The 14,550-nt window shown below is 55.4% G+C and overlaps 1 protein-coding gene and 1 long non-coding RNA gene across 5 annotated transcripts in view; one reads left to right on the top strand and one right to left on the bottom strand.

Annotated features, from left to right (window-relative positions):
• Positions 1 to 12,133, top strand: part of LOC123331013 — a 28,954-nt gene extending 16,821 nt beyond the window's left edge. For all 4 annotated transcript variants that reach the window (XR_006547399.2, XR_006547398.2, XR_006547396.2 and 1 more), the window contains 3 exons: positions 4,883 to 5,063; positions 5,372 to 5,490; positions 11,806 to 12,133. This is a non-coding gene — a long non-coding RNA (uncharacterized LOC123331013). The remainder of the gene's footprint in view (positions 1 to 4,882; positions 5,064 to 5,371; positions 5,491 to 11,805) is intronic.
• On the bottom strand, positions 3,582 to 7,911 carry GHRL (ghrelin and obestatin prepropeptide). The gene is made up of 4 exons (XM_006077485.4): positions 7,484 to 7,911; positions 7,168 to 7,281; positions 4,216 to 4,324; positions 3,582 to 3,732 (listed from the first exon to the last, which is right to left on the bottom strand). The coding sequence occupies exons 1-4, from the start codon at positions 7,712 to 7,714 to the stop codon at positions 3,713 to 3,715; spliced, it is 474 nt and encodes a 157-aa protein (XP_006077547.2). The 5' UTR covers positions 7,715 to 7,911; the 3' UTR covers positions 3,582 to 3,712.
• Positions 12,134 to 14,550: the final 2,417 nt, after the last annotated feature.

A 14,550-nucleotide genomic window follows, 5' to 3' on the forward strand; every position in this document is an offset into this window, starting at 1 on the left:
GATACGATTTCAGTTTTATTAAATTTACTGATGTTTGATTTGTGACCCAAGATGTGGTCTGTCCTGGAGAATGTTCCATGTGTACTTAAGAAGAAGGTGTATTCTTCTGCATTTGGATGGAATGTCCTGAAGATATCAAGCGTTTTCATTTTTGCATCAGTGATTTCTGTAAGATCTGGGCCAGTGTCCACTGAAGTGTGCGATGCTTGAGTGAAGTTTTCAAGACGGCAGGAGAGCCGTCGGTCTGTGGCCAGGCAGTCCCCTTGCTTGCTCTCCACGCTGCGTGGACGTGGATTCAGGCTAGAGGGAGGTAACTGAGCGTGGGTCTCTCCTGTTGTGCCTGTTCACCATAGTAAGAGAATTTCTTACGCCCCGTCAGCATGTAAGAGGTTAAGCTTATGTGCTATTATGCTAATATACCTGGCGTTATTAGTTATAAAACACAAAAGTTTGGGTTTTTTTAAGTCTTTTTTTTAAAGGAGGTTGTTTTCTCCTATGTGGCAAATACCTTGCTCAGCCTGGGGATAAGTTCACCAGCTTCAGAGAACCGGAGTTGGTGTCAAGGAGGGACGTGTGCAGGACCAGGTCTGAGCAGGCTGACGTGGGACCAGGTTAGAAATGCTGTGTATTCTCAAGTGTGTTCCCTGTGATCAGTTTTTCTGCCAGTTATTGACTTGAAATTGCCCTCAGCCCACCCCAAGCTGACCCCATGTATTGTGAAGGAAAATGAGAAATAGAAACAAAAGGAAGCCCTGGGACCTCAGGCAGCAGGGTCAGGCGGTGACGTTGGTGTGAGTCTGCAGCTGAGTGTGCCGGAGTGTGGCCTGAGCCCGTAGCTCTGGGTGAGTCAGAAACTTGTTTGCTCTGTGACCTTGGGAAGTCGCCTAATGCCTCTAGACTTCAGTTTTCTCCCTCATAAGTGGTTTTTTTTGTGTGTGAAAATAACTGAAAGTACACTAAATTCATGTAAGCAGTAAGTGAAAGTGTTAGTCGTTCAGTAGTGTCTGGCTCTTTGCGAGTGAGTCGTGTCTGACTCTTTGTGACCCGAGACTGTAGCCCGCCAGGCTCCTTTCATCTACGGGATTCTCCAGGCAAGAATACCAGAGTGGGCAGCCATTCCCTTCTCCAGGGGATCTTCTCCGACCCAGGGGTCGAACCTGGGTCTCCTGCATTGCAGGCAGATTCTTTACCGTCTGAGCGCCAGGGCTGCCCAGGAAGGATGCAGCAAACGCGGCTGTTAAGACAGTTAGTCCCAGCGGGAGATGCTTGGATCATTCTTGACGGTGGCCAGTGAAGGTGGTGTTGCACGTGGGGACAGCCTGCACAGGTCAGTGTCGTGGGTGGATCCGGCAGCTGGTGTTCACGTTCAAGTCTGAAGCCCGTAGCTTTCTGGCCCGCCACGCTGCCTGGGCCGGTGAGAGCGCCCAGGGCAGAGTGGGTGCTTATCATCTGTGTGTGGGGTGAATGACCTGGGCGAGTGGGAGAGAAGGCTGGTGTGGCCCTTGAGGAAGGAGTAAGGCCTTGTCTCTGAGGAGGGGGCAGCCAGTGACCAGCGTTCCCTGGGGTCTGACACCTGTCCTCCCCTGAGCCCCGTCTGGCTGCTTGTCCGTCGAGCGGGTTTCTTGGGCCCTTTGAACATGTTCAGGCCTTGGGTCCTCCTCTGGGTATTGAGAAGAGGGCGGTGGGCTAGGGTGGCACCCCTGCTCAACTTTAGAGCTGGGATGTGACTCAGCTCTAGGCCCGCATGTTGGTCTCTGCATCAGAGTGAGGGGCTGGAGGCTCCAGCTTCCTCCCTGCCTCCCCCAACGCAAGTCGTTCACCTGCTTTCCAGTACCTTAGATTCCTCCTGTGGGGACAAAGCTTTTCAAACTGTGATCACCACTTGGAAGCAGATGCTTTCAGAAGCAAGGGCTCGTTGAGCTAAGTTACTGGGTGGTCACATCGTCAGTGTGGGGTGCTCCGAGAGATGGAGAAGTATGTGTGTTGTCTGCCCGATGGACAGGCCTGGCGTTGACATCAGAGCTGAGGCTTAGAGGGCTGGGGGGCGGGGTGGGAGGTGAATGAGAGAGGAGGCAGGACAGCTGTTTCCCGTGCGCTCAGTTTTGTTGAGGTCCGCTGGCCAGGCCTGCATTTTCTTGTCACAGGAGAGTCGACACTTGCTCCAAGCCAGGTGGGGGACGGGGCTGTGCTCGTGAATAGGACCCTGTGGCCTCTAAACCACTTTATATGTACCTGGGAGTCTTGTTAGAAAGCAGATCCTTACCTGTCCGAGGGCGGGGGCAGGGCCCCAGACTGTTTCTAAGAAGCTTTCTGACCATAGTGATGTTCCCCAGACCACAAGTGGCTCTTCGCTGAGGGATGGTGGTATGGGTTCTGGGTGCCCACCAAGTGTGATCAGTGGTTAGTGCTTTGTCTTGAGTGCCTGGGGGGTTCCCTGATGGTGCTAGTGGGAAAGAACTCACCTGCCAATTCAGAAAATGTAAGAGAGGCGGGTTCAATCCCTGGATCGGGAAGATCCCGTGGAGTCAGGCATGGCAACCTACTCTAGTATTCTTGCCTGGAGTAAGTACAGTCCATAGGGTTGCAGTGAGTCAAACAGGACTGAAGTGACTTAGCATGCACGCATGCTTGATTGCCGGGTGGGCAGAACTTCACGGGAGAAGGTACTTGGCTCCTAGAGGGAGTTCTCTGTGACCGTTTCTCCTGAGTGTGGCTGTTGCCCTGGCTTCACAGAGGGGTGTCCTGCATGTTGGTGATGGGTGTGTGCATGTCAGGTGGGTGGCTGGGTGGCGCGCCTCCCCTGTGATTACCCACCCATCGCCACCAGCTCGAGTCAGCTCACATGTTCGCACCAAAGTGCAAGTGAGTGCTAAGTGACATCCCTTCCATGAAGACTGGGTCTTCGCTGGAATTAAGTTGTGTGCTTAACGATCAAGGCTCATTCAGCCCTGAGCTGGGGTGACAAGTGTGTTTGGACATCCACCTCGTGTCCCAGATCAACAAAGGGACCAAGGCAGTGGTCAGTCTCAGCCACAGGAGGTGGCATCCGCTGTGCACTGGGTGCGGAGGAGGGAGGGGTTAGGTCAGCCAGGTCCAGCAGTGGCCGTCTCCATTGTTAGTGCCCCACTTAGGTCCAGCCTCAAAGTCAGGCTTCCCCTTTCCCAGCATCCTGTCCGCGTGAATGTCAGTTCAGGGACCCTGGCTCCGATGGCGTCACCAGAAGTTTCCCTGTTCACACAGCCCTTGCTGGTTGTTAATAAGAAGCCCCCATTGCAGCTTTGCCCCCGGGAAGCTCTGCTATTTAAAGGAGCTTTGTCGTCTTTTCCTCCATCTTGCCCCTCCTTTCCCCTTCCTGTTCCGGTGTCTCCTCCACCTCCGCTCCTACAATCCCCCAGCAGCCGTATCTGCTTGTAGGAGTGGATCTGGTTTGGTTTTCTAAGCATTCACACCTCCTTGCTTTATGCTCTTCCTCGTCCTTCTCCTCTCTATTGACCACAGACCAGGAATTGCGGGGCCACGTTGTTTTTCATTGAAATGTGAAATTTCCGTCTTTGGTGAAATAAACATTTTGAACCTTTGCATCCATCTGAGCATTTATTCACCTCCTAAGCTAGTACCCCTCAGAGCTGCACGTGGTCTCGGAAGTGTCCCGGAAGCCAGGTGAGAGCTTCTGAGGGTGGGAGAACGGACAGGTGGTTGGTCCCAGGGCCGCTCACTCATCAGCCAGGGTTTCTGAAATGCAAGAGGTCAAGTCAAAGAGCTGTGTCCAGGACTTCCCTGGCAGTCCACTGGTTAAGACTCCATGCTTCCACTACAGGGGCACGGGTTTGATCCCTGGTTGGGGAACTTAAGATCCCCATGCCTTACAGTGTAGCCAAAAAAAGAAAAACCACCAAAAAAACCTCTACTGCGTCCGCTCTCCTCCTGTTGCCCTCCGGTTTGGCTTCCCTTCCACAGGGGGCGGAGGGGATGTGCTGTAATGGCGAGAGGAGCGGCCCAGAGTTGGACTGTGCCACTTCGGCCCGTCCCCTAAAAGCTGGGGCCCTGGACCCAATCCCCCACGGGTACTGAGTGACGACTCTTTGGGAAAGAGGAATTAGAAACTCTTTTGAGAGGCAGGGTGGGGAATGAAACCTCTGTTTTGTTACTCATGGGCAGGCTCACACGGGGACTCAGGCGAAGCTTGGAATTGAGCTGATCTGGGCAAGGACTTACCTTCAGCTTCTTCCCAAAGGATGTCCTGAAGAAACTTCCCCAGCGTCTGGCCGTGCTGGAGGGACTGAGCCCCTGACAGCTTGATCCCAATGTTAAAGGGGGCGTTGAACTAGGAGGAGGACCACCCAGGACTTGTCAGAGGTCACCTGCACCCTCCCACCCCTGCCCCTGGCACCCCCACCCCAGAAGAGGCCCTGTGCTCTCAGGAGGGGAAGAAGGAAAGGCCTGGGGTCCGACAGGTCCCCTGAGGGGTGGCTTAGCCAGTTTGCCGTCCGTTCCGGGCCTGATCTTGCCACTCCATGATCCTTAGGAGGCTCTCCTTGTACCCTCTTTACCTGGCTCTGAAGAGGTTACTGATAAAAGCTGTGGGGTCCCCTAGATCAGGCATCCCCCACCTTTCAGCTTCGGAAGACGTCAGACAGAATGGCCAGTGATGGAGATACAGCTGGGAGCATGATGTGGGATCAGGGCTCTCCCCAGTGGACACAGCACCGGCCCGGGGGACGGTCTCTGCACCCGCCTCCCTCCCTTCCCAGGAGCTCTTCCTCTCGACTGCACTGGCCCTTCCTTGTTCCGTGTTGGACCAGATAGGATGTTGACCTCTTCCTCGATCGATGCTCTGAGCCAAGGCTGTACTTTCTGTGCCTCTGTCTCTTCCCTTCTACAGGGGGATCACCCCACGTCTCCTAGTTTCTCGGCAGCCTATGAGACGACTTGAAGCTCAAAGATTTGGGCGACCAGGAAGGAACTCTGTTTGCAGCCGCATCGTTGTTTCTCTCTGGAGGAGTGGAGACCGTGCTCGCCTCCGGTCATCCAGTTCCTGGCCGTGTTGGTGACAGAGCTCCTGGGTGAGTCCATGAAGGGATCTCGGGGCTGAAAGGGAGCTCTTGGTCTCCTGCCCCCAGCACGGGTGCAGCTCTCGCCCTGCTCAGGCCCGGGCCAAGCGCCTTTCCCTCTGCCTCCCGTTTCACAGGTGAGCAGGGATGCTCCGAGGTGTTGTTAAAACAATGCATAAAATGTGGGTTCCCCTTTTAAAATTTGCCTCCCCCTCTTGCCTCCACCGTGAAGATGGAGCTGTGGAGATGACGTAATTGATTTGGGGGGAACTGAGGCCCCTCCTTTCTCTCCCTTCAGTAAATATTCGTTTCCTCTCCAGCCCCGTAGCCGATGCGAGTGGTCAGGTGACCCTAGCAGACTTTGGGGCTCCGTGGACACTGAGCTGGGGACCTGCTGGGCTGGTCTGCACCCTGGAGCCAGGCGAGGGGCAGCTGACAGGTGAGGCAGCTGTCAGACGGGAGAGCACGGCTTCGAGGGGCTGGAAACGGCCCCCTAGGCCCCAGTGTCTAACTGGTCCGTGGGTGACGGGTGGGGTGGGACAGGACTTGGTCTATAAAGCGTTCTGCTCTGAGATTCTATTTTAGGAAAACGTTTGGAGAGAGTGGAGGGGCCTGCGATGCCTGAAGTGGGACCCCAGGACTGGAGGCTTTGGGGCATCCAGCCCACACGTGCGGCCTGTGTCTCAGGCTTCCCCCACATCTGGTGGGGCCCCCACCTCTGGACATCACGCACTCCTGGTTCCGGCTGAGGCAGGGCCTGCTGTTGCCTCTGTGGAAACTGGACAGTCCCAGCCAAGACTTCTGCCCCATCTGAGCGGTCCCAGGGCTTCCCTTGGCCTGCTGGGCCTGGCAGTCTCATCAGGAAAGTTCCCTGGTTTTAATCTAAGAATCTGCAGGCCGTCATCAAGTGGGAACGTGACAGGTGGGGTCTCACACGTGGTGGAGGCGGTGCCTGGGGAGAGTCAGGGGCTGGGGATTTGACCTCTGACCGGAGCAGAGGTGGGCAGAGGAGACTTCCCGGGCACTTGCTCTCTCTGCCAGACCGGTGGTGGAGACCGAGGGCTTGGGGACCCGAGCCCCCCAGGCCATGGGTCCCACCTCGGCGCCTGCAGGCGGTAACCCCTTGGGCCAGCGGGTTCCCCTGGTGAACCTCTGTTCCTCAACTCTAAACGAGGCCACAGAGACCAGCCGTACTGACCCCACCAGTGGCTGTAGAGATTCAATGCCAAGCAGGGTAGAAGGGCTTCCCAGGTGGTGCTAGTGGTAAAGAACCCACCTGGCAATGCAGGTGATGTAAGAGACATGGGTTCAATCCCTGGGTCGGGAAGATCCCCTGGAGGAGGGCATGGCAACCCACTCCAGTATTCTTGCCTGGAGAATCCCATGGGCAGGGGAGCCTGGTGGGCTACAGTCCATGGGGTCGCAAGGAGTCAGACACAACTGAAGCGACTGAGTACGCTCGCGTGCAGGAGGGCGGAGCCGTGGAAAGTGAGGCCGAGAGGGTGCGGCAGCTCGGTGGTGACTGGGCACCTCGGGAGACACTGGTCGCCCTGCACGGAGATGCCCATCTCCACCTAAACCCTTGTCAGTCCTTTCCCAGGACCACGGCCAGGACCCCCGGCAGGAAGGTCACATGGCGGGGGGCCCATAAAACACATTCATGCCCTGTCTCTCCTGGTCCTCCCGTTCTCTCCCAATGGCGCTCTTGTCCCGTGCAGGATTCCTGAGCCCAAGCAAGCCTGCAGGGTTCCATCCTGGCCTGCAGGTGGGGTTCCCCATCCAGGGTGCCACCCTGCCAAGATAGGGTAAGGTCAGGTCTGAGAGGGCCCTGAGCCCATCGGAAGGTTTTCTGTGGGGAGACGCCTGCAGCCTGTGAGCAGCTCCTCCTTCCTGAGTGTCTGTGAATGCTCGCTGGCACGCCCCCTCGCCTCTGCTGGGGTCATCCCGGTGCAGCAGATTTCCTTAGACATTTGCCTGTTGATGGCAGAGACCTACCGGAGCCAGGGGTGTGGAGCCCGCTGTTGTCCTGCTGTTTGATGTCCCTTGAGTAGCTGCTAAGTGGGTGTCTGTGGGTAGCCGCCCTCCCCACCCCACCTCCTACTGCAGAGGAACCCACCCGGATTTCCAGCTCGTCCTCTGCACCTTCCGTCTGACTTCCCACCTCCGGGTCAAACTGGCCTTCCAGGGCCCGGGGCTTCAGTCTGCCTGATGGCTTCTTAGGTTCCTTTCTCTGCAGGAAAGAGGAGGTGCTCCCCTTAGGCCCTGAATCCCGCCTCTCCTCCGAGAAGCAGGGTGAGGTGTGGACCCACGGTCAGACCCAGAGCCCTCCTTCGGCCTCGGGGAGAAAGCTGAAGCTCAGACAGGGCGAGCCACTGCCCAGCTCACACGGCTCGGGGCATTCAGGATGCGGGGCTCCTGGGGTGGCGTCTCACCTGCAGTTTCTGATGTTCAGGGCTCAGAAAGCTGGAGCCCGCCATGGCCAAGTCCATGCAGAGCACACTGAGCAGCAGCAGGCTGCAGATGGTCCACGGGGCGGGCATGGCTTCCCTGGCTGGAGGCAGACAGACCTGGAGGAGAGAGGGTCTCTGGGATGGGCAGAGAGATGGCAGCTGGTGGACCCGGGGTGACTGCTGTCTAGAGCAGCTCTCCCCCAGGAGCGCCATCTGCCCACCTCCCCAGGTAGGAGCATGAGGGCTCCTTCCCAAGACTATTCTCTCAGGGGCGGATGCTTGGCAGTGGGACTGTCCACATCCTTCGTCCCCAGCCCTGAGAACCTTGTGCCAAGTTTCTGGAGGAGGGCTGAGGAAGGCGAACTGGCCAGGTTCCAGGAGACACGGGGGCACCGGGGCCACTCCCAAGTCCAGCTGGGAGCAGCCGGGCAGCGCAGGGCCCTGTGACCTCCCCGTGTTCGGAAGGGCCTGCGGGTGTTGCCGTGAGTTAGACCCATAAACAGACCCCCCGCATGCAAGCGTCCCCAGAGTGCCTACCTGGGGTTCCGGGCAGAGGTGGCGCCTGGCGGCCGTCTGGTTCTTATATAGGGCAGTCTGTGTTTGTCTGAAACCAGCAGCTGTCTCTCAGGGCAGCTTGGCATCCGGGGGCTGAGTGCCATTCCTTGGGAACTAAAAATGCTCGCATCACCCACCAGGGAGACGTCACCAGCAGAGGTCAAATGCCCTGAGAGATGGCTGCGTTGGCTGGGGCGGCCCCGTGGGGCCACCTGCCCCTCCTGTGCCCAGGAGTGCCCGCCTCGGCTTGGGCGGGAGGTAGGAGAGTGTGCCCTGGGGCCAGCCCGGCGTTGCTGCTCGGCAGCTGTGACCTGCTGGCCTTTCTGCTCCCCTCCTCCTCCCGGGATAGAACCAGGTCGGTTGCTGTTGTTCAGTTGCCAAGTCGTGTCCGACTCTGCGACCCCACAGACTGCAGACCTCCAGGCGTCCCCATCCCTCATCCTCTCCCCGAGTTTGCCCAAGTTCATGTCCACGGAATCGGTGATGAACCAGGCATCGTCGCTTGATCTTGGGGGCTTGTGCTGCCTCGGGCCTCATGAGGGACGCTGCTCTGGCTCGCACGGCCTCGAGCACGTGAGAGCCTGCCTCCTGGCATTCTCAGGCCGCCTGGAGGGAAGCCCCGTTTTTCAGATGAGGAAGCTGGAGGAGCAGGGCAGGGACCGTCTCCGGCAGGGGCTGAAGGCCCGTCCTCGCCTCTGGGAGGAAGGGGTGATGGCTCCGCTCAGCATGGTCTTCCTTAACACGTGGGCTTGTCTCTCCTCCCCCGGCCAGGCCCTGAGAGGCAGCAGAGTGGCCCCAGCTGCCAAGGGTGACCACATGCACGCTGGCCTCAGCGAGGTCACCGAGCGCCCCCTGCATAGGGCCGCTTCTCAGAGCGCCTCTGAGGATGGACCGAGGTGACGGACGTGACACCCTTTGTAAGCTGTCAAGTGTCACATGGTAGTTGTTCTTTGTGCCTTGGCCAGCCTCGGCCACATCACATGTTCCCCAATGACGAGCTGCTCAACCACACAGGGGATTCCTAACCTGCCCAGAGCCCTTCGTCCCACCGGATGCCCAGGCGGTGACTCCTGAGGGCTCCGTGTGTTGTCTGCGTAGACGTTCTAGTGTCAATCAGAGAAGGAACTTGCTTCTGGCCGCGCTCAAGCTGGCAGGGTGGGAAGGCCGCCCCCATCGGGGCTGCAGCATTGGGGCCAGGCTGTGAAGGGAGGCCCGCTGCAGGCAGAGGGCCGGAGCGGAGGTGAGCGGCAGGCGCGGGTGTGGACTGTGTGGAGCCGCCCAGTGAGGAGGTGGGGTGCTTGGAGGACGGCGGCGGGGTGGGGGAGGAGTAGGTTGTGAGGAAAGGCCTGGAAGGAGGGGTGGGGTGAGGACGAGCACCCTTGGGAAGCTCCTGGCACCAGGCATCTGGGCTTTGATCTGGAGGAGGGAAGACATTGAAGGCTCATGGGCAGTGGAGTGACCGGTTGACCTTGAAGACTTGGGAGGCTGCACCTCTTGTTTCATGGGGAGAACTGACTGTTTAAAGGGGCCACCCTTTCCCCAAAGCCACACTGCCCTCGGTGGCCGTGTGGGCTCCCGATCAGGAAGGGGCTGGGGCCGCCAACAGACATTTGGCCGTCAGATGCTGGCCTAACGTAGATGGACCTCAGGGAGATGGACCTTGTGCAGACTCTAGGGACGGGGGACCTGGGAGGGGCTGGACTGAGCCCCACAGTGCAGTGTGGGGACCAAGTACCTTCTGCTGGAAAACTTTCTACCAGGAGGCCCCATCAGTCCCAGGAGAGCGTAAGCGTGTCCCCTGGAGACCTTCCCCTTGTGAGCCCCCTGAGCGTAGGGCTCCTGACCTTGGGAGCCCAGAAGGGCTGAAGGTGGAGTGAGGTGGGGAGATGTTCGAGACGGCCGGCAGCTTTTCCAGAGCCTCCCCTCGCCAACCCCAGCAAAAAAAACAAACAAAACCCGAAGCGTCTATGGTGACCAGGCCCCTGCTGCGACACGAGGCCTCCCTCCACCGTGGAGATGGGAGCTGCAGGTGTTGATCTTAGATAACAGCCCCCGCAAGCAAACAGAACACCCTTGCTCCCTGGTCCCCTCGCCCTCTGATCCTGGGAACAGGAAAGTGCAGAAAGGAGGCCTGCGGGTGCAGAGTCCAGGCAGCTGGGGAAGGAAGGGAGGGCAGAGGGGCCAGGGAGGCAGCGCCCAGGAAGTACCCCGCCGCCCACCCCCAGCTGGGAAGGGGGTGCGGACTGAGAGCGGGGCACACGCAGACCCGGCCCCAGAGTTCTCCAGAGGAGGACTGTGTCTCCAGGGAGGGACTGCCCTTCCCCAGCTCATGATTCCCGTCGGAGTGCGGATGACGCTGAGGCCAGCCTGCATCTGTCTGCCCTGCAGAGCAGTCCCTGCCCACTGGGTGGTGCTTCCCTTCCCACTGCACGGCCTTGAGGGCCCGGCCTTGTGAACGGACAGGGACGCGGCGCCACCCAAGTACCTGCCATGTGTAAATGGCATCTGAGAACACAGTGTGTACACAGTCCACTGTCTTTTGTTTGTACCAATGATTAGTTGGCTTAACAGGCACTTTTTTCATCAGTGTAGCCCAACCTTGGTGTGACCGAGGCAGAGTTTGGGGTTCTAGAAACAGGTTTATTTTGTGAGATAGGGCTGTTTGGTCCAGCTTCTTCTTTCTCTCCTTCTGGCTTCCGAAATAGAAGTATCATGCCAGCCATGTGACGGAAAATTCCTTAGACGTCACATTACAGAATGCAGAAAGAAAAGAGGTAAAATCAATTTTAAAAATACACTTTAATGTATCCCAAACACTGTCAATTTGGCACGCAATCAATATGAAAATGATTTACATGGTTGGCACTGGTTTTCTTTTTACTAAATCCTCAGAGTCTGGTGGGTATTATATTTCTGCAGCATTTTTCAGTTCAGACTTGCTGCATTTCCGGTGCTTAGTAGGGACCCATGGCTCCCAGCTACTGCACAGGGTGAGTATTAGGTCAACATGGGTGTCGCTTTTTTTTCCCATTTTTTATTTATTTAAAGTCCATAGTAAAGTCACAGCTATAAAATAAATGCATTAAAAAAAAAAACAAGATACATCTGGATGACAAAAAATAGACGAAGATTGAAAATCTACGGGATTCCTGAATAGCTCAGTTGGTAAAAAATCTGCTTGCAATGCAGGAGACCCCAGTTTGATTCCTGGGTCAGGAAGACCCGCTGAAGAAGGGATAGGCTACACTCTCCAGCATTCTTGGGCTTCCCTGTGGCTCAGCTGGTAAAGAATCCACCTTCAATGCAGGATACCGGGGTTCAATCCCTGGGTTGGGAACATCCCCTGCAGAAGGGAAAGGCTGCCCGGTCCAGTATTCTGGCCTGGAGAATTCCATGGACTACACAGTCCATGGGGTTGCACAGAGTCAGACATGACTGAGTGGCTTTCACTTTTCATGAAAATCTATGGTATACTTTGCCAAGGGCAGCAGAATGCAACATCATAGGAAAAACTCAATATTCAAATATATCCTTAACAAAAACTTCCTTCATGAATAGTAAAATCATCTAAGAAAATGGTATGTTTATATAAGTGGACACTTTTTTAAAAAGTGGGGTATGGGGTGCTCGATAAAAGTATGTGGGCACCAGGAACTCAAGATTAATCTTCTAAAATGAAGGTTTATTTAAGAATAAAATGACCGTTTCTAACATGATAATCATATGAAACCTTTTTTTTTCCTTTATAGAAGTGAGATGGGCACTTAACAGGAAGAGCTCGGCAGCCATGAAGAAGAATGGAGACACCACGGGGTTGCTCTTGGCACTCGCATCGCCTCAGCCAGGCGCTCTCACGCTCCTTCCCCACTGCGGCGTCCCTGCTCTCCTGCCATCGCGGGGCTGGAGCCCCAGATGCTGGTCTTCTGTCTTTAGTCCTTCTGTCCAGCAGCTTCCGCCCTCAGCCTTCAAACATACCCAGGTCTCTCACCCTGGGAAGGTCTGTCGATGCCCCCTTGCCCTCACACTGCCGTGTCCAGGCAGAATTTCCTTTCCTGTATCCTGTTCCTCACCGGATACTGGCCCCTCCAAACGGTCTAGCTCAGCACCTGCCCCGCCACTGTGCTGAAACGGCTCTCGGAGCTGCAGGCGGCGCAGCCTTAGTCTAGGGGTCACTAAGAGCCGTGGGACCTCGGTGAGGCCCGTGGGGTCACCTGATCGCAATTGCTGGGTGCAGACTTGTGCTGCGCTGCAGTGGACTCACAGGGGAGGCTGTAAGAAAGCCGACTTCCTTATGCTTCATCTTCCGACTCTGATCGAGTAAGTCTGCGTGGGGCTGAGAATCTGTATTTTCACGAGGGTCTCAGGTACTTCCTTTCTAATTACAAAGTCATGTTTCCAACGGAAAACTTGGCCAAAAGTTTTCCAACAGAAACCTGTGTAAGCTAAACTCTCTCTCCAGATATATTTGAACTTATTTTTCTAGAAAATTTCAAACATACAAAGAAAGCAGAGAGAGTAATCCCATGAGTCTCCAAGCACCTGTCATCAGTTTCAACATACATTAGCATCTTCTTTCACATACTTATCTCTCATATTGGTTTTCATTGGAGGGGAATGAAGAGCAAATCTCAGCAATCACGTGATCTCAGTCTTAAAAGCTTCAGTTTGTATCGTTCACAGATAAAACATGCTTTCTTGGTCTACCACAGCCCCCTTTTGTTGTCCTTGTTTAGTTGCTAAGTCATGTCCAGGCTTCCCATCCTTCACTGTCTCCTGGAGTTTGCTCAGATTCATGTCCATTGCATCATTGATGCCGTCTGACCATCTCATCCTCTGCTGCCCCTTCTCTTTTTGCTTTCGATCTCTACCAGCATTGGGGTCTGTTCCAGTGAGTCAGCTCTTTCCATCCGGTGGTGAAAGAATTATGACTTCGGCTTCAACAATTTTGTTTCGTGGCAAATAGAGGGGAAAAGTGGAAGCAGTGAAAGATTTTATTTTCTTGGGCTCCAAAGATCACTTCTGATGGTGACTTCAGCCATGAAATGAAAAAGTGCTTGCTCCTTGGAAGGAAAGCTTTCACAGAGCTAGAAAGCAGGACAGCTGTTTGGGGTCCAGACATTAGCCCATTTTGGTGAGCGTTTTAGACGCACTTGATGCGCTTTAAGTGTTGTTGGGAAGAACGTTCTGTGAATGCCAGTCAGGTCCAGCTGACTGACAGTACCCATCACTTGGCTGTTTTCAGGGCTCTGCGTGTTCTACTGCTAAAGGACGAGTGTTGAGATCACCAGCCAGAACTGGAAAAGACTTCACTTCTGTGAATTTTTGTTTCACATATTTTGAAGTTTTTCCTCACCATAAACACGTCCAGATGTATATGAACCCAAATAAATGACTATGCTAAGGGGTTGTTCTTAATAAAGAGGATGACTCTAAGCTTAGAGAATGTAGGTAGGAAGCTGAACACCAGAGAATGCAGAGGCCATTTCACTTTGAAACTATTTCTGGTGGATGGTCACTTATCTTTGGGGTCCTTGAGGCTGGGATTAGATTTAAGAGTGGGCATGTGGGACTAAAATAAAAGACCAAAGCAGAAGTGGGAGGCCCTAGGGTATAAGGGGGGATCATTTCTGCCAAAACCTCTACAGCACGCTTGGATCCAGGATAGTCTAGGCTAGGGAACCAAGCCTGCTTTGGCCTGGGACACCAAGCCAGGGGACCCAGGCTGCGGGGAATATAATAGACACTTTAAAAAAAACTTCAGTACTCAAGTGTATACAGACAGACTGGATCTCCTCGTCGTGCACGCTGTGGATGGGCAGCACCACTGTTCAGGGGCACACGTCCGCACGGCTCTCCGTGTGTGGACTCTTCTCCCGTGGAGGCTCTTCGAGTGCTGGGTGGACTGCATGTGCCGCGTAGTGATGGAGGGTCGATACTTTATGGAGCAGTGTGAACTGCTCGTACCTTTTGTTCCTACTGCACGCACATTTTGTTTCCAAGACTCTAAGACTGTTTCTGTTTTCTCAGAGGGTTCATTTCTCTCCAGTTTGAGACGACACCACTACACCATCCTTTGGCTGCAGCCCTTACGTAAGTTCCCGAGTCCAGAGATCTCTAGGTCCGTCCTTGTTGCCAGGCCTGCTTTTCTTCTTCCTTTCATAGCTGAGTCAGTCACTGCGGCATACGTGTCCCAGGTAGGTTTTTTCGGTGTGCAGGTGGTCCTGGCCGTTTGCTTCAGTTCCGTCTGGAGTGCTGTCCACACTCCCGCAGCGTGCGTCTTGATGCCTGTGTCATTTCAGCCCCTGGTTTCTCATTTATGTCCGGGAGCATGTACTGGGCTCACGTGGAGCTGTGACCTCCCTTTCAGAAGCCCGAGTCTTCTTTTCCAGAGTGGCCCGTGCCTGTGTGCAGTGCCAGCATCAGCATGGAGGTTCCCTCTGTCCTCGATCTGCAGCGGTCACTGTTTGCAGACCTGTGTGCTGGACACGGACTCA

Source organism: Bubalus bubalis, chromosome 21 (genome assembly GCF_019923935.1).
Source record: "Bubalus bubalis isolate 160015118507 breed Murrah chromosome 21, NDDB_SH_1, whole genome shotgun sequence".
Classification (NCBI taxonomy): domain Eukaryota; kingdom Metazoa; phylum Chordata; class Mammalia; order Artiodactyla; family Bovidae; genus Bubalus; species Bubalus bubalis.

Excerpts from the sequence above, each read along its gene's own strand:
- GHRL (XM_006077485.4), bottom strand. The coding sequence starts at position 7,714 with ATGGCGCTCCTGGGGGAGAGCTGCTCTAGACAGCAGTCACCCCGGGTC. Across the intron at positions 4,325-7,167 it reads AGGACGAGCTGGAAATCCGG|TTCAACGCCCCCTTTAACAT; the intron begins GTGGGTTCCTCT and ends TCCTCCTCCTAG. Across the intron at positions 3,733-4,215 it reads CCTTTGGGAAGAAGCTGAAG|AAACCCTGGCTGATGAGTGA; the intron begins GTAAGTCCTTGC and ends CTTGCATTTCAG.